Below are 20,208 nucleotides of genomic sequence, written 5' to 3' on the forward strand. Positions count from 1 at the left end.
TGCCATCCAACCATCTCATCCTCTGTCGTCCCCTTCTCCTCCTGCCCTCAATCTTTCACAGCATCAGGGTCTTTTCAAATGAGTCAGCTCTTTGCATCAAGTGGCCAAAGTATTGGAGTTTCACCTTCAACATCAGTCCTTCCAATGAATATTCAGGACTGATTTCCTTTAGGTTAGACCGGTTGGATCTCCTTGCAGTCCAAGGGACTCTCAAGAGTCTTCTCCAACACCACAATTCAAAAGCATCAATTCTTCGGCGCTCAGCTTTCTTTACAGTTCAACTCTCACATTCATCCATGACTACTGGAAAAACCATAGCCTTGATTAGACAGACCTTTATTTTTTTTTTTAGAAACAGAAAACTTGAAATTTATTATAAAGATGTATGTAATAAGAATGGGCTTATTCTGAAAACAAAACAAAATGTCTTAAATAATTAGAAAAGAGTTTTACTGGCCAGAGATCAGGCAAAATATGACTTTAAAAATAAGGCATGTTCCAAAGACCATTCATTTATAATCTGGTATTGAAGTTTACGTAAATGAAGTTACTGATAATATAAATTTTTTTGTTAGCAATATATTTTATTTATTACTAATCTACTAACTTTAAAGCCTAAGTTCTGTGAAACAACTTTTTTGGGGGTTTTATAATATTTTTGGATGTTATAGATACTATTGTTGACAAAGTAATGTCTCTGCTTTTTAATATGCTGTCTAGGTTGGTCATAGCTTTTCTTCCAAGGAGCAAGTGTCTTTTTATTTCATGGCTGAAGTCACCATCTGCAGTGATTTTGGAGCCCCCCAAAATAAAGTCTGCCACTATTTCCACTGTTTGCCATGAAGTGATGGAACCAGATGTCATGATCTTTATTTTCTGAATGTTGAGCTTTAAGCCAACTTTTTCACTCACCTCTTTCACTTTCATCAAGAGGCTCTTTAGTTCTTCTTCACTTTCTGCCATAAGGGTGGTGTCATCTGCATATCTGAGGTTGTTGATATTTCTCCTAGCAATCTTGATTCCAGCTTGTGCTTCATTCAGCCCAGCATTTCACATGATGTACTCTGCATATAAGTTAAATAAGCATGGTGACACTATACAGCCTTGACGTACTCCATTTCCTATTTGGAACCAGTCTGTTGTTCCATGTCCAGTTCTAACTGTTGCTTCCTGACCTGCATACAGATTTCTCAAGAGGCAGGTCAGGTGGTCTGGTATGCCCATCTCTTTCAGAATTTTCCACAGTTTATTGTGATCCACACAGTCAAAGGCTTTGGCATAGTCAATAAAGCAGAAATAGATGTTTTTCTGGAACTCTCTTGCTTTTTTGATGATCCAGAGGATATTGGCAATTTGATCTCTGGTTCCTTTGCCTTTTCTAAAACCAGCTTGAACATCTGGAAGTTCACGGTTCATGTATTGCTGAAGCCTGGATTGGAGAATTTTGAGCATTACTTTACTAGTGTGTGAGATGAATGCAATTGTGTGGTAGTTTGAGCGTTCTTTGGCATTGCTTTTCTTTGGGATTGGAATGAATACTGACTTTTTCCAGTCCCGTGGCCACTGCTGAGTGTTCCAAATTTGCTGGCATATTGAGTGCAGCACTTTCACAGCATCATGTTTCAGGATTTGAAATAGCCCAACTGGAATTCCATCACCTCCACTAGCTTTATTCATAGTGATGCTTCTTAAGGCCCAATTGACTTCACATTCCAGGATGTCTGGCTCTTAGGTGAGTGATCACACCATCATGATTATCTGGGTCATGAAGATCTTTTTTGTACAATTCTTCTGTTTATCCTTGTCACCTCTTCTTAATATCTTCTGCTTCTGTTAGGTCCATACCATTTCTGTCCTTTATTGAGCCCATCTTTGCATGAAATGTTCCCTTGGTACTCTAATTTTCTTGATGAGAGCTCTAGTCTTTCCCATTCTATTGTTATCCTCTATTTCCTTGCACTGATCTCTGAAGAAGGCTTTCTTATCTCTCCTTGCTATTCTTTGAAACTCTTCATTCAAATGGGTATATCTTTCCTTTTCTCCTTTGCTTTTCACTTCCCTTCTTTTCACAGCTATTTGTAAGGCCTCCTCAGACAGCCATTTTGCTTTTTTTGCATTTCTTTTTCTTGAGGATGGTCTTGCTCCCTGCCTCCTGTACGATGTCACGAACCTCTGTCCGTAGTTCATCAGGCACTCTATCAGATCTAGGCCCTTAAATCTATTTCTCACTTCCACTGTATAATCGTTAGGGATTTGATTTAAGTCATACCTGAATGGTCTAGTGGTTTTCCCTACTTTCTTCAATTTAAGTCTGAATTTGGCAATAAGGATAATAGAAGGCCTACAGATTTTTTTTCATTTATTTTTATTAGTTGGAGGCTAATTACTTTACAATATTGTAGTGGTTGGTTGGCTTTGTTATTGTTTTAAAATCCTCTACAGACAATGTAGCCCCTTTTAGCTTGCACTCCATCTGATCAGCTCCCAGCACTCTGCATTTGGTGCAATGGTGAAGGAATATGCTGAAAAAGTAAGGGATGAGTGTGTAGGGGCAGGAGACACTGGTTAGAAGTCTTCAAATCCATGTTTAGAAAAGCATCAAGATGGCAATTTAAAAAAAAAAGAAAGAAAGAAAAAAGAGACAGCACTTTTTCTTCATTTGCCTGTAAAATGCACCTGGCCACCAGTAGCTTCTAGGCCTCCTCCAAAGTCTTAAGTGAGTAGAGGGTGACTAGCAAGCTCTTAAGGACTTAAGCTGATCTTTACAAAGGAAGGTTTTATTTTGTTTTTATTTTTATCTTTTAAAAAAAATTATGCAGGGCTTCTTTTTAGCATCAAATGCTGAAATGAGTATGTCCTCAAATATGCATATTCTTAGGCCAGCCTAGATCTTTGCCCCAAGGCTAGCTATTGTCAATTATTTCCTTTGTCTTTGCTTCTCTGTCACCTGGCAACAGGATCACAGGATGACTTATCTAATCAACTTCTGGTTAAAATTCTTACAATGCCACAATATTAAAAACTGTAAAACTAATTCCTCCAATGTGCAACCCACCCTATTGTCTATTCTGAGAGATCTTTTGGGCCTTACAGCCCTGTGAGGGAAATAGAACTGCTGTGTTTGTCTCCCATAAGGAGCTCAACCCTTGTGGCCACTCAACCTCAGTGGCCCTGGGAAGACTGAACTATGTTTATTCTAGAGGCAAAATCACCTTCATTTGATCCTGAGCCCTGTTCTGTTGACTGTCTTATGAACAAAGAAAGTGCGAGGCAGGAGTTTTCACAAAGACAAATAGCTCTAAAAGAGCACTCTAGGAGCTGAGGCATTGCTATATTGAGAGCTGGAGTGAGAGCTGGCTTGTCATATTGTTTCCCTTTTCTGGGAAAGACCACCAGAGTCAACACCTGCTTTACAGGAAGATTGTAATGGCTACCAGGAAACCATAGATAACATATTTTTGTTCTGGGGCTCTGGAGACATCAGATACTCTTATCGCTTTGGTCACTGGTTGGGAGATAGTCATCGTAACCGAACCACTGAAGAGAATGACACAGGAATTCTCCACGGCGAAGCATGTGAGCCAACTGGTCCTGTGTTTGCTTCCCTTTAGGGTGGCTGAGGAAGGGGCAGCTGTCTGAAGCTCACCACTATGCTCAAAGAGGAAAACATGCCTATGGTAGATTCTCCCACACGTCAAATGTCACCTCTCTCTCTCTTTTCTCCTCTTACAGTAATCCGGTACAACAGTGATCTGGTACAGAAATATCACCCTTGCTTCTGGATTGATGGGCAGTATCTCTGCTGCTCTCAGACAGCCAAAAATGCTATGGGCTGCCAAATTTTGGAGAACAGAAATGGAAGTAAGAGATCTGATCAATATAATCTCTCCCTCCTTTGACTCTATCCATCACTTTCTCAGGGTTCTATCAAACCCAGGTTTGTACATTTTGGCCAGTGTACAAAGGAGCCTAGGAGAGGGGATGGGTGGGAACTAAAATCCAGCTGATGCTCTGTTCTTTCTAGCTGGGCAAACTGGCACTGGGCTGTAGCCATCAAGACTACAGTAGCCTTTACTATGTAAAGGAACCAAATACAAGAGTAAAGTTCCTGACCAAACCTGTCCCTGGGCCCTTCCCAAATATGCACTCTGTATCACTGGTTTCTTACTTTGCAGGCTTAAAACCTGGGAGTTCTCACCGCAAGACAAAAAAGCCTCTTCCTCCCACACCTGAGGAGGACCAGGTATACAGGAAAATTGGGTGCTGCTTCAATGGAAACTTACAGTTACACCCAGAAAACAGACGAGTCTTAGAATTCTCCCTGGAATATGGCAGTGTAAACTGGTATTCTTGTTGAGATAGGGGATTTGGCCTTCTAAGTAGGACTTCCTGTTCGGTGGAGAGACAGAGGCTTATTACGAAGCTCTTGGCAACCATTTAATCCAATCACTTGTTTAGAACAAAACAAAGCCTGATTTTTTTTAATGAAAAATATTTTCAAACATAAAATTGAAAAATTTTAACAGTGAATGCCTGTATACCCAATATCTTGATTTTACCACTAATATTTTACTTTAAAACTTGATTTCGGGGGTTACTTTTGGAGATCTAGAAAGGCTTTTCTCATATATTGTAGGTAAGCAAGGCAGGAATTATTATGTTCACTTTACAAACAAAGAAAAGAAGATTCAGAGCCACTTAGTGGGTCCATGTACTAGTTTAGTGCTAAGAAGTTTTCCAGATGGTGGCTGTACATGGTTTTTGCCCAGGAAGCTTTATGAACACTGATGCCTGGGTCCAACCCTCAGAGATTTTGACATAATTGGTCTTTGAAACTATCTGGGTGTCGGGATTGTTAACTGCCCTCAAGATGGTTCTGATGTGCATTCCATGCTGAGAGACCCTGCATGGGTGCTTAAAAATGGTTGTTGAATGAATGTTGAATAAACCTTTTATTTTGCCTGATTTGGGTTAGAATGGTTGGGGAACAATAGGAGAGTGCCTGATATCTAGCCAATCTCCCCAACTTTTTTTCCCTAACAACACAGATCTTAAAAAAGCCACTGCCCCCTGAGCCAACAGCAGCACCTGTCTCGACAAGTGAGCTGAAAAAAGTTGTAGCCCTTTATGACTACATGCCAATGAATGCAAATGATCTACAGCTGCATAAGGGCAACGAGTATTTTATCCTGGAGGAGAGCAACTTACCCTGGTGGCGTGCCCGGGATAAAAATGGGTGAGTTCATGTCTGCTCTCCCTGATCCTTGTGTCCATCTACTTTGTGCTTAGTCGCTCACTCATGTCCAACTCTTTGTGACCCCATGGACTGTAGCCCACTAGGCTCCTCTGTCCATGGGGATTCTCCAGCCAAGAATACTGAAGTGGGGTGCCCTCGTCCAGGGGATCTTCCCAACCCAGGGACTGAACCCAGGTCTCCCACATTGTGGGCAGATTCTTTACCATCTGAGCCACCAGAGAAGCCCAAGAACACTGGAGTGGGTAGCCTTTCCCTTCTCCAGGGGATCTACCTGACCCAAGAATCGAACCTCCTGCATTGTAGGTGGATTCTTTACCAGCTGAGCTGCCAGGGAATCCCTCCCACCTACTCTACACACATGCAAGATCCTGCAGCATAATTCCCCTACTCAGTATCCTGATCAGAAATTGTTCTTCCCACATCAAAGGGAATATGCTCTCCCTGCAAGTACTTCCCAGAGCTCAGCTCTACACGTGGCCCCCTCCCTGAGCTCACGTGTTGTGGAGCACAATCAATGCTGCAAGTGCAGAAGCTACACACTTCACTGCCCTAGCTGTGCATTGGCAACATGATCCTCTTTGAGGGTGGGACATTTTATATACCACCATTTGAGACCGGTTCTGAGCCCCAGGATACAAGGTAACCAAATCTGTCTCTCACCCAGATTGGGGAGTGTTGGATGATCAACCCTGTTGTCTCCTCTACAGGCAGGAAGGCTATATCCCTAGTAACTATGTAACTGAAGCGGAGGACTCCATAGAAATGTATGAGTGAGTATGCTTATGTTCCCAGTACAGAATCTTCACAATACAGTATAAACCTTTTTCATACTTTCAACAAAATTTTTATTTCAAGATACTTATTAAAATCAACATCAACTGGGTCAAATGATGCCACCAGTTCAAGTGATAGTGCCTACATCTTACCCTTATCCCAAACACCCTGTTGATGGAATCTGGAGAGGTCACCATACCCCCTCCTCTCCAAATCCGAAGAACTACACTCAAAGGAAAACACAGCCTGATAGGAAACATTTGAAAGGGTGAAAAATGGCAAACTATTGTGGTTGTCCATTCTCCCGAATCATGGAAGTGGGTTGTCTTTGAAAGCCCTGACCCTCATCTGTTCCCTGCAACCTTCTGCCACTTACTGTCCATTTCCACAATTCTTCAGCACCAAGCAGGCTTTGGGAAAGCGATATAGTGTGCTATGAACATGACAGGCACTCAGTAAATGGCAGTTGAGTGAACTAACTGACTCAATGGCATGGGTGAGCCACAGATAGCACTCTTATGAGCTACGCAGGCCATGGCCTAGAAACCAGCCAAGCACTCTCCCTTTCCAGGTGGTATTCCAAACACATGACTCGGAGTCAAGCTGAGCAACTGTTGAAGCAAGAGGTAAGTGTGTGACCACAAGTAAATGGCAGTCTCTTTGCACCACAAGCAAGGATCCTGAATTGAGAGCTGGCTGCTGTCCGCCACCTCCAGGCAAGGCAGTGTCAAGATTCTCATTTTATGGGGTCCCAATTATACTTTTCAGTGTCAAAAGCAATGAGGCTGCAGCTCAAATGTGGAACTTGGCAGTGAAATCAGGGCTTCTGTTTTGTCTTGGGTTTGGGCAGTTGGGATGCTGGTGGCAGTGCCATTTCCTCCTGATGGTCAGCTTCTTTTCCCATCTTTTCAGGGTAAAGAAGGAGGCTTCATTGTTAGAGACTCCAGCAAAGCTGGAAAATATACTGTGTCTGTGTTTGCCAAATCTACAGGGTGAGTGTTACTGTTTTAAGGCCCTGGGGACAAAGAACAGGGGCACCCATCCAACAGTTCCTTAATGAAGTGCTTCTCCCACTTCCTCTGTCCCTTAAACTCAAATCTCACCTCACTTCACTTCTTGGGTCCTTTGGGCCCTTGTTCCCGAGTTGCTGACTTAGCGTCCACTTCTTCAGGGAACCTCAAGGGGTGATACGCCATTATGTCGTGTGTTCCACACCTCAGAGCCAGTATTACTTGGCTGAGAAGCACCTTTTCAGCACTATCCCTGAGCTCATTAACTACCATCAGCATAACTCTGCTGGTAAGTACAAGGGGAACCAGAGAAGAAGGGTATGACAAGTACCAAGAGAAGGAATTTAGGACAAGGTGGTTAGGTGAAACATTAAGCCTCATGGGGTAGTGAGGATTAGCTGTGAAAATGAACCCCTGTGATGCTGGACTGAGGTCAAATGAAGAGGTGGTCAAAGGCAGACCTTACACCCAGTAGGGACTGACTTCTTATTTGGTGATTGATGCTCAATGCTAAGGAAGGACATAGAAGAGACTGGTAATTAATCAATCAGCAATATTCATTGAATTCCTAGCATCTACTCAGTAATTTTCTTGTTACTAGAGAACACACAAAAACTATTACTTTAGGTCCTTGCCCTTAAAGAACATACAGGTTCAAAAACATCAGAAGAGAGTTTCTAAGCAGTGTAGACATTCTAAAAACTGGGAGATTGGAGAGAACATGAATACATGGGAAAAACTTCATCAAGAAGGCTTGCAGCTGTCCACCACATCCAGGCAAGGCAGTATCAAGGCTCTCATTTTACGAGGTTCCAATTACAATTTTCAGTATCAAAAGGAGAGGGAGGATATGAGTTAAGCCTGGGCTGGAAGGTGGGGATATATTTAGCTGGGGAGCATACTTCAGTTAGCATTTTCTTTTTCTTGTCCCTGAAAAACGTTTGTAAGAGGAGACACTTCCAGAAAAATTCAGGTTCATGGCAATCTTTTGGGATTCAAAATGTACTAGAAAGATGAATATTGGAAGTGTGAGGCATTAAGTGTGCAAGGCATCTCACTCCCTGCTCTGCACCAGCAGCATGACCCTCTCTGTATGTTCTAGGACTCATATCTAGGCTCAAATATCCAGTGTCTCAACAAAACAAGAATGCACCTTCCACTGCAGGCCTGGGATACGGTAAGTGCTTATTTCTCTAGGGCAGGGTGGACACGGAGAAGGCAATGGCACCCCACTCCAGTACTCTTGCCTGGAAAACCCCATGGACGGAGGAGCCTGGTGGGCTGCAGTCCATGGGGTCGCTAAGAGTCAGGCACGACTGAGCTACTTCACTTTCACTTTTCACTTTCATGCATTGGAGAAGGAAATGGCAACCCACTCCAGTGTTCCTGCCTGGAGAATCCCAGGGACGGGTGAGCATGGTGGGCTGCCGTCTATGGGGTCGCACAGAGTCAGACACGACTGAAGCGACTTAGCAGCAGCAGCCAGCAGCAGGGTGGACCAGCCAGTTGCAAGCACTGCTACATCTGACAGACCCAACCAGACCTTGCCTCTCAATCATTCTTGCAGTGCACTGTTCCATCCCAGCTGCCACAAGGAATGTTAACACATTATTGACCAGAGACCTATAAATGCCAGAGACGTTAGTTTCTGCAAAAATCCCCCAGTCAATAATGTGTTAAGACAGAGACAAATAAAAGTTATCTAATGAGTTTTCTCCCTCTGGTGGCTCCTACTGGGACTGCAAAAACGTAGATTCATAAAGGCTTGGTTTTTTTTTCAATTGTGGGGAAAAAAATCATAAAGGGATTTTTAAAAGAGGTTGTCTGATTGATCTTCTTGCTCTATGCCTGACTTGTACCAAAAATTCCCAGACTCCTCCAATCAGTAATCCCATGTCCCTGAGATTTACCTGAGCAAAGATGAATTTATACCCCTGAGAATTTCCCTTTTACTGCTTGTCTATTTCTACCCCCAGTAGGGATTCTAATCTATTGTAGAAATTATACATACATGACTCAGAGAATCATATCAAGGCGTTGTTATTATAGGATCATGGGAAATCGATCCAAAGGACTTGACCTTCTTGAAGGAGCTAGGGACTGGACAATTTGGAGTAGTGAAGTACGGGAAGTGGAGGGGCCAGTATGACGTGGCCATCAAGATGATCAAAGAAGGCTCCATGTCTGAGGATGAGTTCATTGAAGAAGCCAAAGTCATGATGTGAGTTACAGTCCAAACTCAACTCTCCATCCAGTCTAGGAATTAAAAGGATGATTCCCACTGTGGTTTAAGGTGATTTATAATAAGGGAGATTTGGGAGCTGGGCCTGAGGTCAGCCTTTGATTGGTGTGAGTCCTAACTGCTAAGGTACTCATTTCTCTTTGAGACTGATGGAGGATAGTATTGCTCATGGGTGGGTATCATCTTGATAGCATTTGAGGGTAAATGTAGAGAATGAGACTTTCAAAAGGAAGACATTTTAATGTACCCTTAGTGTTCACTCAGCCCTGGAGTTGTTTCCTGTTCTATCGATGGCTCCAAATCCTGGTTCACCCTCACATATTAGGCACTGTTAGAGTTTAGGGTAGGAAAAAGGTTATTATGATCTCTCATTTGACACTCTACTCCAAGGCCAACTCCTTTCCTCCTCAGTTCCTTTCTGAATGATATTCAGAGTCAGAAAGGGAGGACTGGTTCATTGCCTCTCCTGTAGGAATCTTTCCCATGAGAAGCTGGTGCAGTTGTATGGCGTCTGCACGAAACAGCGCCCCATCTTCATCATCACTGAGTACATGGCCAATGGCTGCCTCCTAAACTACCTGAGGGAGATGCGCCACCGCTTCCAGACTCAGCAGCTGCTGGAGATGTGCAAGGATGTCTGTGAAGCCATGGAATACCTAGAGTCTAAGCAGTTCCTCCACCGAGACCTGGTAGGATCTCAGAAGGATTGGTCTGGGTCCAAGGGCTGAGGGGGTGGAAGTAGCACAGGAAGACATACCATCCATGGCTGAGGAAGGTGGCTGGAGCCATGACTTCAGTTTTATCTAGAAAATACTAAAAGTTTGGTGAACCTCTGCCCTAGTGGTCAGCCGGTCAAGGAACTCCAGCCTCAACACAAGTTCTGCCACAGTGGGAGCTGAAGCCCTCACTCCCAGCCCCTCCTACTGTGACAAGGAAATGGTGGAGTCCTCCAGGGGCAGAAGGGCAGCCCTGCTTCCTGATAGGACTGCTTTTTAGCACAGAACCATCATTCTGATTATATCAGAATCACAAACTGGGTGTCTGTTGGTGCATTTTTAAATGTTATATTAATATATTAGTTAGCAAACACTTGAAAACATTTCACATTAAAGAACTGTAAATTCATACAGCTTCTCATGAAAATTGACATCATCTTGTATCACCAGACTCATATTCTCATAGGCCATGTTAACTGTTGGCCTATAAAATATGGGCTTGGTATTACAAGATGGTCTAGCTGATCACAGGAAAGTGGCTGACCTCCCTTAGACCAAACACTTTCCTGACATCTCCACCTACCCACTTCACTCTATCACTTCCCCTGCCTGGCCTCCCGGGGCATGTTTATTTCAGCCAGGCCAAGGCAGAAATAGCCCTAGTCCTGCTGGTAGAAAAGCAGAAAACAAAACACACTTGCCTTCTGTTCTCTCTTAATTCTCTCAACATTTCAATGCAGGAAAGGTTGTCATGGAACTATCAATATGAGTGAAATCGTGCTGCAAGTCCTCAGAGCTTTACAAAATTAAGACTTTACTTATTATGGGGGTTGCTGTATATGTGATGGAAGTACATCAAAATTCCTCAGTGGCATCAGCTGACTCCTGTTAGGTGGGAAGGTGTCTCTGGGTAAAGGAGATGAGTCTTCCCTCCCCTGGTGGGCACAAGCTTTGTGCCTTTAACCTGTGCTCCAAGGACAGAGTCTCACTGGTATCTGTTGCACTACAGGCAGCTCGAAACTGTTTGGTTAATGATCAAGGAGTTGTTAAAGTATCTGACTTTGGCCTGTCCAGGTGAGTGCAGTCTTTTTCACCTTTCCCTCTAAAAGTAAAACTGGCACAGTATAAACGTGAGATGACATTATAACTTTTAATCTTCTCACTTTCCCCTTATAATTCTAGTTTTTCCCACCATCTTTCTATACCTTTTCTTTCTCTGAATGGTTTAAGTCACTTTTCATCTTTCTGTTTTATTGTTATAGCCCTTTCTTCTCCTTTCTCCTTTGCTCTTTTTTAAAAAGCTAATTTCCCCTATACTCTGTCTTGTTCTGTTAATCCTGTTGACTTTACTCTGTCTCCTTTCCTAATGAGCCTAATTGCCACTGTTGACTGCAGAATTGAAGGAAGGGAAGGGTGAGAAAAGAGGAAAGGGAGTACCTATTAGACCTTATTCCACTTAATCCTTGCTGTAACTATATTGTCAATCAGGAAAGCTAAGTTGGATATGAAAACAGGAATATGTTAGTAATGGCATTTGTAAAAGACACTGGTTGGCCTGTAGCATTTGTGCAATTCTTATGGCTCTGCCAAGAAAATTTAAGCAAATATCAAACTCTCCAAATTGTAACAGCAACAAGTCCTGAATCCTTTGCAGGTATGTTCTGGATGATGAATATACAAGCTCAGTAGGCTCCAAATTCCCTGTCCGGTGGTCTCCACCAGAAGTTCTTATGTACAGCAAGTTCAGCAGCAAGTCTGACATTTGGGCTTTTGGTGAGTGGATACGATTACATGGATTATACAGCTCAAAGGAAAAGGAATGCTGTGGGGAAATTCACACTCTGCAACCTGCACAGAGAGACTGATATTTGTTCTTGCTTTCATTCATCTAATCCTTAGGGAATCGGGCACCACAGGGGTTTCTGGGGATTAAAAACAGTAAAGTAGACAAGATTCCTGCCTTCTTAGAACTTAGAATCTATTAAGGGAAACAAACAATTCATTCAGTATTCCACAGCTTCTTGAATACTAATTATGTACCAGGGACTCTGCCAGACCCTATAACCACAAAGACAAATAAGATGCTGTCTCTCTCCTAGAGGAACTAATGGTCCAGGGCAATCCTGATTACCTCCAGCGTACTCAGTACTATAGCAGAAGTTTGAACAACAACATCAAAAAAAGCCCGGGGATGGGGTAGGGGGTGGAACGAGCTGAATGTAATGTTTGAGGTTGATCTAGGAACACTAGGATCCCTCCTACCCAGAAACAGCACATTGTTTTTTTCATTTTCTAGGGGTGCTGATGTGGGAAATTTACTCTCTGGGGAAGATGCCATATGAGAGATTTACTAACAGTGAAACAGCTGAACACATTGCCCAAGGCCTACGTCTCTACAGGCCTCATCTCGCTTCAGAGAGGGTATATACCATCATGTACAGCTGCTGGCATGAGGTAAGTGTTTTAGTGGGACCTCTTAAATTATTTCCTTGAACGTACTTTCCCATTTAGCTGACCAAGCACCCACACCCTACTCTCCCTCACCATATAGTAACTGAGCACAGACAGATAGCTGTACACATTCTCAAACCCCAGCCTACATCCCAACCCTTTCATGGCCAGTTTTTCCAGGCCCACTCCAATTCTCACTAGAGGAGCACTAGTTTTTTTCTTTAGTCGCTCAGTCATGTCCGACTCTTTGCAACCCCATGGACTGTAGACTACCAGGCTCCTCCGTCCACGGGATTTTCCAGGCAAGAGTACTGGAGTGGGTTGCCATTTCCTTCTCCAGAGGGTCTTCCCAACCCAGGGATCGAACCCGGGTTTCCCACATTGTAGGCAGACACTTTACTTTCTGAGCCACCAGGGAAGTCCCAAGAGGAGGAGCATTAGAAGACCCCAATACCATTTTGGCTTTAGGGAGAGGGGTGTCATGGGGCCATGTCACCTAGCATAAGTAGGCAGCCAGAGGCATTCAGACAAGAGTATGGACATTAAAAAAGAAAACTAATTAAAATTTGTGTTCATTCCTTTGGGAGTCATTGGCCCTTTCTTCTACTTTACTAACTGCACACTTTCTCTGGCTGTGGTCCTAAATGAGATTTTTTTAAAATGCTAACACCTGAAAGGGAACTAAAATAGGTAGTTCTCGTGGTTTTTTTTAATACAGTGCATTATGGGATATGTGGGTAGATGTGGTATTTTGAAAATAAAGAGCCTGTCCCACTATTATTAAAATGCTTTGCTGCTCTCACCTTGGGTTCTTCAGGGGTGCCTACTCCATTTTCTATAGATCCTTGGCAACCTTAATTTGGCAAACTAAATCTCTAGTAGGAAATGAGTGCTCAGCTCTCAGTTCTGCCCCATTAGTAACATGGAAAGACTGACAGTGTCCAGCAAGCACGTATGTGAATCTGGAGCCACCCTAGTGGGGTAAAAAGTAGGCATCTGGATCAGAACATGGCTCTTTTCCCTTTGACAAATGACTGAGGTCACAAAGAAAGTGTGGAGAAAGGGAGAACCCCAAGAGTCATTTCCCTCGTCTCTCCTGTGCTGGGCAGGATTGAGGGTAATTGACTGCTGCTCTCTCCCAGCTAGCTCATCCTCACTCTGCTAGTTAAGTATTTCAGATAGGTACTTTCTCCACAGCCTGTTAACGAAGTAGTCATGAAACTAGAATCACATCAGAATCTCTGGGGAACTCTTGAAACTACAGATGACTGGGCCTTACTTCCAGAGATTCTGATTAGGTATGTCTAGAGTGGAACTTGGGTATGTCTTTTAAACCTCCCAGGAAATTCTGATACTCAGGTTTCAGAATCACAGATTCAAAGGAACAAGAAGTTGATGACTTTTGGGTTCTGATGGATTGAGACTTTTCTTACATGAATATATCTTGAATCACTAAATACCTCAGGGGCTTATGGACCATGGCTATCACAAAAGGCCTTAGTCTGGAGGCCAGATGGTGGTAATAAGAGGTCCCAGGTGCTTAGGATGCCTGCCCAGTGAAGCAGCTCCTCCTCTTGACATGTTCATTCCTTTGTTAACTTTGGCTTTAGGATGGTAGAAACAAATGGTTGAAACCAAACCAAAATTATCACAGCTTATAGGATTTCAGTTCAGTGAACCACTTAAATTTGTTTGGTAGCCACTTGAGGGTCCAAAATAAGAATGCATTGGTATGATGAATTTGGCTTTAGTTTCAATCAGTGTTTGTGAGAATAATTTTCAAAATTTCCTCACCACATTAATAACCCGAGTTACTAAAGATTTAAAGTGCACAAGGACTTTATGGAATACTTCTATTTCTCTCTCTCTCTTTTTGGGTAATCCACAGGGTATGCTACTGGGCATATAGTATAACTTCGTAAACATTTGCTGTTTACTCATTGTGTTTCCCTTGAATTCTGGACTCTAGCCCACTATAACACTCTATTTTTTTTCTTTGGTTTTAGAAAGCAGATGAACGTCCCACTTTCAAAATTCTTCTGAGCAACATTCTAGATGTCATGGATGAAGAGTCCTGAGCTCACCAATAAGCTTCTTGGTTATACTCCTCTCCTCCACAATCTCAATTTCACTTTCTCTGAGGAAATCCCAGGCCCTTTGTGCCCTTGCTGAATACACAAAGGCCCCTCTCCAGATCTAGGAATGCCTTTCTATCTCTTCCCTGGGATACTATTAATACCTTCTGAGCAAAGGCCAAGGAATTTTTGTGCCTGGTATTTTCCCCCAGAGAGGAAATTTCCCAAAAGTATTAAAACAGACTGAATGTGGGATGGAATCATTTGGAGGGAGGGAGGGATGTAAATAGCCTCACAATGGGTCCAACAGCTCTTTGGGTAGGCAATAGAGCTTGGGGGGAGGGAGGTAGAACTTGGCAGGAATAAAATGGTGTCATAAAAATGGAAGGGGAGGGTGTTTTGATAAAATAAAATTACTGGAAAGCATGCAAGTTTCTTGCTATTTGGATTAATCATGCAGCCTCCCTGAAGCGCCCTATCTCGGTGTTCCAGGAAACTACTGTGTGGGATTGGTTTGTCACATTTCTACTTTCAGAACTCCACGGGATTCTCCACATTTAACCCCTCTGTGTTAGTCGCTCAGCTGTATCTGAGGAGCTGTATCTGATAGGAGGGACAGTAGCCCCAGGCTCCTCTGCCCCTGGAATTCTTCAGGCAAGAATACTGGAGTGGATTGCCATTCCCTTCTCCAGGGGATCTTAACCACCCAGGGATGGAACCCAGGTCTCCTGCATTTCAGGCAGATTCTTTACCATCTGAGCCACCAGGGAAGCCCTTTTAGGCCCTCTGACTCTTGGTAGATTCTGCTTCTGAAACAGGTGGTGGTGGTGATTTAGTTGCTGAGTCGTGATCAACCCTTGAGACCCCATGGACTGTCGCCTGCCAGGCTCTTTAGTCCATGAAATTTTCCAGGCAAGAATACTGGAGTGGGTTGCCATTTCCTACTCCAGGGGATCTTCCTGACCCAGGGGTCAAACCCGCGTCTCCCGCCTTGTAGATGGTCCATTGTAATGCAAGGTGATGCTTTACCGCTGAGCCCCCAGGGAAGCATTTGAATCACAGACAGTGATCACAAAGAAATCACAAACCCTGGCATGGGGTAGGCATTAGATATCATCGGAATGAATCTGACAGGTGGAGACAAAATCTGCCAGCGCCACTTTTTGCTACGTCAGGCGGGGTAAATTCCATTAAAGAACTAGAGCCAGGGGCCCAGGACAGCAAAGCTACAGGCCCAGCAGTCCCTGCCGAGCACCAGCGCGGCAGCGGGGAAAGCGTGGGTCAATTTGGAACCCGACTGGGGCAGGGCTGTTGGGCCAGTCGGGAACGGGCCACATGGTCCGAAGTAACTTCCTTTTTTTAACCTTCTTCTTTTCTTTTTGAAATAACGTCCCGACAGCGCCACGGAGCTGGGCGGACAGTCCTGAGACCTCCAGTCGCAGACACGGCGCCGCCGCGGGGTCGCGCACGGGGCGGAGGGAGGCGCGTGGACGGCTGGAAGGAGAGCCCAGAACCCGAGACGGGGTGGGGGGGGGGGGGAGGAGGGACGGGGACAGGTCCCGGGGGGGAAACGGGGGCGGGCCGCGCGCCCGCGCAGTGCGCTCGCGGGGCGGTCCCAGAGGCAGCGGGTTGTGGTTCCGGTTCCGCCGCGGAGACACGTGAAGGTCGGTGAGTTGCTGTGGAGTTCGTCTGCGCACGCGTGACCGCTCTGGGATGGATTCCTCCTCGTCTTCCTCCGCGGCGGGTTTGGGCTCGGTAGACCCGCAGCTGCAGCATTTCATTGAGGTGGAGACTCAGAAGCAGCGCTTCCAGCAGCTGGTGCACCAGATGACGGAACTTTGTTGGGTGAGGTGCCTGGGGCTGGGACCTGACCACGGTACCTACTTGCCTGTCCTTGCCTCGCGCAACTCGCCCCGACGGCTAGGATTCGGGCAAGGGACAGGACCCGGCAGCACCCCTTGGTTTCCTTAGGTTCTTCAGGCTAAGCCGGGAGGGGAAAAGGGTGACTCCGCTTCTCAGGAGGGGTGTCGCTCCGGACCTCGGCTTTGTTAGTGCAGAGGATTGGGTATTGTAGAAGACTTATGCTGTTGTCTCAACCAGAACTTTAGGCTGGTTCAAGGTTGAAGCTACCTAGTGCTGGTCACCAGGACCGATGAGCGCCCCCACTATTGGTATTTAATGTTTGGCATCCTGCGTCCCAGAGAATCAGTGAATCTCCCGTCCCTGCACTCCTCAGAGTTTGCCTTGATTACTTAGTTGCTCTAACCGTCCCTGCTGAGGAGTGGCTCTAACCCACGAACCAAAAAAGTGGAGTAATGTCTACCAACATACACATTTTTTTGCCTTCTTGTTGGATTGTTGTGTAATACCAAGCCGTTTCAGGTCTGAAGGTTGAGGAACTGAGTATGCCCTGTTAGGGGACTTTGGCAAAAGGGTAGAAGGCATTTGTTTGTAGCTTGGAATCAGAGTGTTCTCTGGCTGCCAAGGACAGCATAACTACTCTGCCTTGACATACAAAATTCACAGAATTCAGAAGCCAAGGATAAATTTCCTTGAAAGTGGAAAGTCTGAGGCTTGTGTACACAACAGAATAATGAACGAAATTCATTTGAATTATAAACTTATGGTATAGCTGGACTCTGACCCTTAACAAATGATTGCTTAGTTCCCATCTGCCTTGAACTAGAGCGGTTTGATTCTTTTAAATATCTGATTCGATACATTTGGACCAGGTGGTGGTGTGGTTAAAGACTCCTTTAAGAATCTGAAAGCAGTGGGCAATTTAGGAAAATTCATAGAATTTTCCATTCGTCTTGAGAGAGGATTCAAGAGCCTCTGGTCTCAGTAGATATTATGGAATCTCCAGTCATACTTTTTTTTTCCTTTGGTAGCTTTTATGGTGTCTTGCTGCAATGATCTATCCTTTCACCCATTTATTCTGCAGTTAATTTAAAGGCACTTAATGCAAGCAGCATTGTAGAGTTGTAACCAAATTCAGTGAAGGGATAACTTTCTTTGTATTTTGTCATTTGTCTTGCTCTGTAATATCTTAGCACCATCATTTTCTGACCCTGTGACTTAGTATCTCTGTGCCACAGCTTCCCTCTTTGTAAAATGAAGATTAATAATAAACAGAATCTGTTCCATAGGGTTGCTGTGAGAATTTAAGGCTGTGGAAAATTGCCACAAAGTAAACTGTTGAGTGTGAATTGTGATTAACATATCAGAATCTGTTTTTAGGTGAAGTTTTTCCTCTAAGCAACAAGAAGGTCCACCTTCTTCTTTTTTTTTTTCCAAATTCCCTTTGTAATTCTGTATCTTGTCCTGAGCAGGAAAAGTGCATGGACAAGCCTGGGCCAAAGTTGGACAGTCGGGCTGAGGCCTGTTTTGTGAACTGCGTTGAGCGCTTCATTGACACAAGCCAATTCATCTTGAATCGACTGGAACAGACACAGAAATCCAAGCCAGTCTTCTCAGAAAGCCTTTCTGACTGACCTCAGCATTACCTCTTTGGAAAAGGAAGGTAGTTCAAGAGATGAAGAGCGGTTGATGGGATAGTTGAAGAAAAGGCTATGGGGGAATTGGCCCCCACCTTTGTCACTCTTGGGACATCCTGTCATCTGAGAATGAACAAAGACTAATTTTTGATGTGGGGGATTTGAGGGTCAGATGTATTTGGGGTTGTGTTTTTTTAATGCTAATCTTGTGAAAACAATTGACAGATGAATGAAAAACTCTACTAGATGCATATTACTGTTTGTGGGATGATGCTTTTCTTGTAGTCCCATTAACTGCTTCCTATAATTTTAATAGTGGAATTGCTCTATAATTTGATACTGGGACCAGATAGGTAATAATCTGTTATTTGTGTGGATTCATTTCAGATTTGGGGGGAGATCAGTATACATCTTTGTGTCTCTCAGAAATGGCAGCAGTAGGGGAAGAGTAATTTGGTACTCAACTGTAGGCCTCCTTATCTAGTGTTTAATTATCAGTGCTGGAAAAAATATATTTCAACTTTCTAGATTCTCTGTCTCCCTTATACCATGATTCACTTAAATATCTATATGACATGATCTCGAGCTAGTACAGGTTGCCTGAGAGTCTAGAGGCCTTTAGTTAAAGGAATCTAGCCAGTGAACGTAATTTTCATACTAAACTGCCAGAGAAGAAGTTAATTTACCCTGTGTGTCAGAGTTCAAAAAAATTTAACGATGTGCCTCAATGAAAAAATTAAGATTTGGGTCAGTCAGAAACTAACAGCAGTATCAGGTCGAGGTGCATGCCTAATGTAAATCAGTGTAGTTTCCATTTACTGCATCTTTTAATCACTGAAATAAAAGCTACAAGATTTAAGTCTGTGACTGAGAAGGCTTTGTATTCTGATTATCACCTACACCCTGGAGAGATTTGGTTTCAAGTGGGCTGGTTCCAAGGCTGAAATGTAGTCAGCCTGGGTACCTGTTCTGTGCAAGTTATGGCACGGTATTACAGCAACCCCTGACCTTTCTGAGAGAAAAGAGGACTTTGAAATGAGATGGAGGAGAAGGAGTTCAGTACTGACGGTCAGTTACCTGAATGTAGTGGAAGAGATTCTCGAAACTGGATCCCATTCCTCTTACTTCACATCCTAGTGGAATGGAGTATAGACCTAAATTGGAACTCTTGTCGGGAGCCTCTAGTGCCAATCCATGAAGACTGGGAAATACACATTTCTAGAAGTCTCTAGTCCCTGCTTAACTTCCCACATATAGGCACTACAAGGAAAGTTTGAAAACTAGAAAACACAATAAAATAAACATTTAAGTACTTACTCTGCCATACACCGTTTTGGGGACCAGGATGTCAGCAGTGCTCAGAAATAGTCCCTGCCTTCATACAGCTTCTGTTTTAGTGAGGGGAGACAGGCCACAAACACATCCACATGTCAATATAAGGAGTGCCATGCAGAAGAAGCAGAGTGAGGATATCAGGGAATGTTTGTGGGGCATTGTTATTTTAGCTAAAGATGGTAGGAGAAGGCCTCCTGGGGGAGGTGACCTTTCAGCAGAGACCTGAAAGAACTAAGCAACCAAGTCATATAGGTATCTGAGAGAAGAACATTTCAGGTAAGGGTGATGCTAAGTCCAAAGGCCCTAAGGAGGGAACACCAGTGTAGTAGAAGAATCTGAAAGTGAGTGTGGCTGAAGGTGAAGTAAGGAGGATAGTAAGAGATACATTGGAGACTGATTGAAGATGGGGCCTGGGGATGTGCACTGATCATTTTTTTTTGTTCAGTCACTAAGTTGTGATTCTATGTAACCCCATGGACTGCAGCATGCTAGGCCTCCCTATCCCTCACTATCTCCTGGAATTTGCCCAAGTTCATGTTCGTGTCCCACTGGAGGAAGGAATGGCAAACCACTCCAGTATTCTTGCCTGAAGAATTCCATGGACAGAGGATCCTGGCGGGCTACAGTCCATGGGTCACAAAGAGTTGGACAGGACTGAACAACTACCATACACATGTATTTTTTTTACTGTATAATTTCTTATTTTACTGTATCATTTATTCTTCATTACCTTTGGACACAAACCGATTTGTCTGTTCTTACAAAGTAGTATTGCTTGCTCAGCTAACATACATAGTAAGAGGTGAGTCTCAGATTCAGGCAGTACACTTGAGCACAAAGTATATGTTTGT

The 20,208-nt window shown here is 43.9% G+C and overlaps 2 protein-coding genes across 2 annotated transcripts in view; both read left to right on the plus strand.

Annotated features, from left to right (window-relative positions):
• Positions 1-14,951, plus strand: part of BTK (Bruton tyrosine kinase) — a 31,968-nt gene extending 17,017 nt beyond the window's left edge. Inside the window, exons 6-19 of the mRNA XM_020872940.2 lie at positions 3,733-3,861; positions 4,176-4,243; positions 5,049-5,236; positions 5,965-6,027; positions 6,603-6,657; positions 6,944-7,023; positions 7,203-7,330; positions 8,144-8,218; positions 9,091-9,262; positions 9,756-9,972; positions 11,009-11,073; positions 11,654-11,772; positions 12,296-12,453; positions 14,457-14,951. Of these exons, the coding sequence (XP_020728599.1) occupies positions 3,733-3,861; positions 4,176-4,243; positions 5,049-5,236; positions 5,965-6,027; positions 6,603-6,657; positions 6,944-7,023; positions 7,203-7,330; positions 8,144-8,218; positions 9,091-9,262; positions 9,756-9,972; positions 11,009-11,073; positions 11,654-11,772; positions 12,296-12,453; positions 14,457-14,528 (1,589 nt within the window). The 3' untranslated portion in view covers positions 14,529-14,951. The remainder of the gene's footprint in view (positions 1-3,732; positions 3,862-4,175; positions 4,244-5,048; positions 5,237-5,964; positions 6,028-6,602; positions 6,658-6,943; positions 7,024-7,202; positions 7,331-8,143; positions 8,219-9,090; positions 9,263-9,755; positions 9,973-11,008; positions 11,074-11,653; positions 11,773-12,295; positions 12,454-14,456) is intronic.
• Positions 14,952-16,156: 1,205 nt separating this feature from the next.
• Positions 16,157-18,881, plus strand: TIMM8A (translocase of inner mitochondrial membrane 8A). The gene is made up of 2 exons (XM_020872911.2): positions 16,157-16,370; positions 17,858-18,881. The coding sequence occupies exons 1-2, from the start codon at positions 16,239-16,241 to the stop codon at positions 18,017-18,019; spliced, it is 294 nt and encodes a 97-aa protein (XP_020728570.1). The 5' UTR covers positions 16,157-16,238; the 3' UTR covers positions 18,020-18,881.
• The last annotated feature ends 1,327 nt before the right edge of the window (positions 18,882-20,208 follow it).

The sequence above is a fragment of the Odocoileus virginianus genome, chromosome X (genome assembly GCF_023699985.2).
Source record: "Odocoileus virginianus isolate 20LAN1187 ecotype Illinois chromosome X, Ovbor_1.2, whole genome shotgun sequence".
Lineage (NCBI taxonomy): Eukaryota > Metazoa > Chordata > Mammalia > Artiodactyla > Cervidae > Odocoileus > Odocoileus virginianus.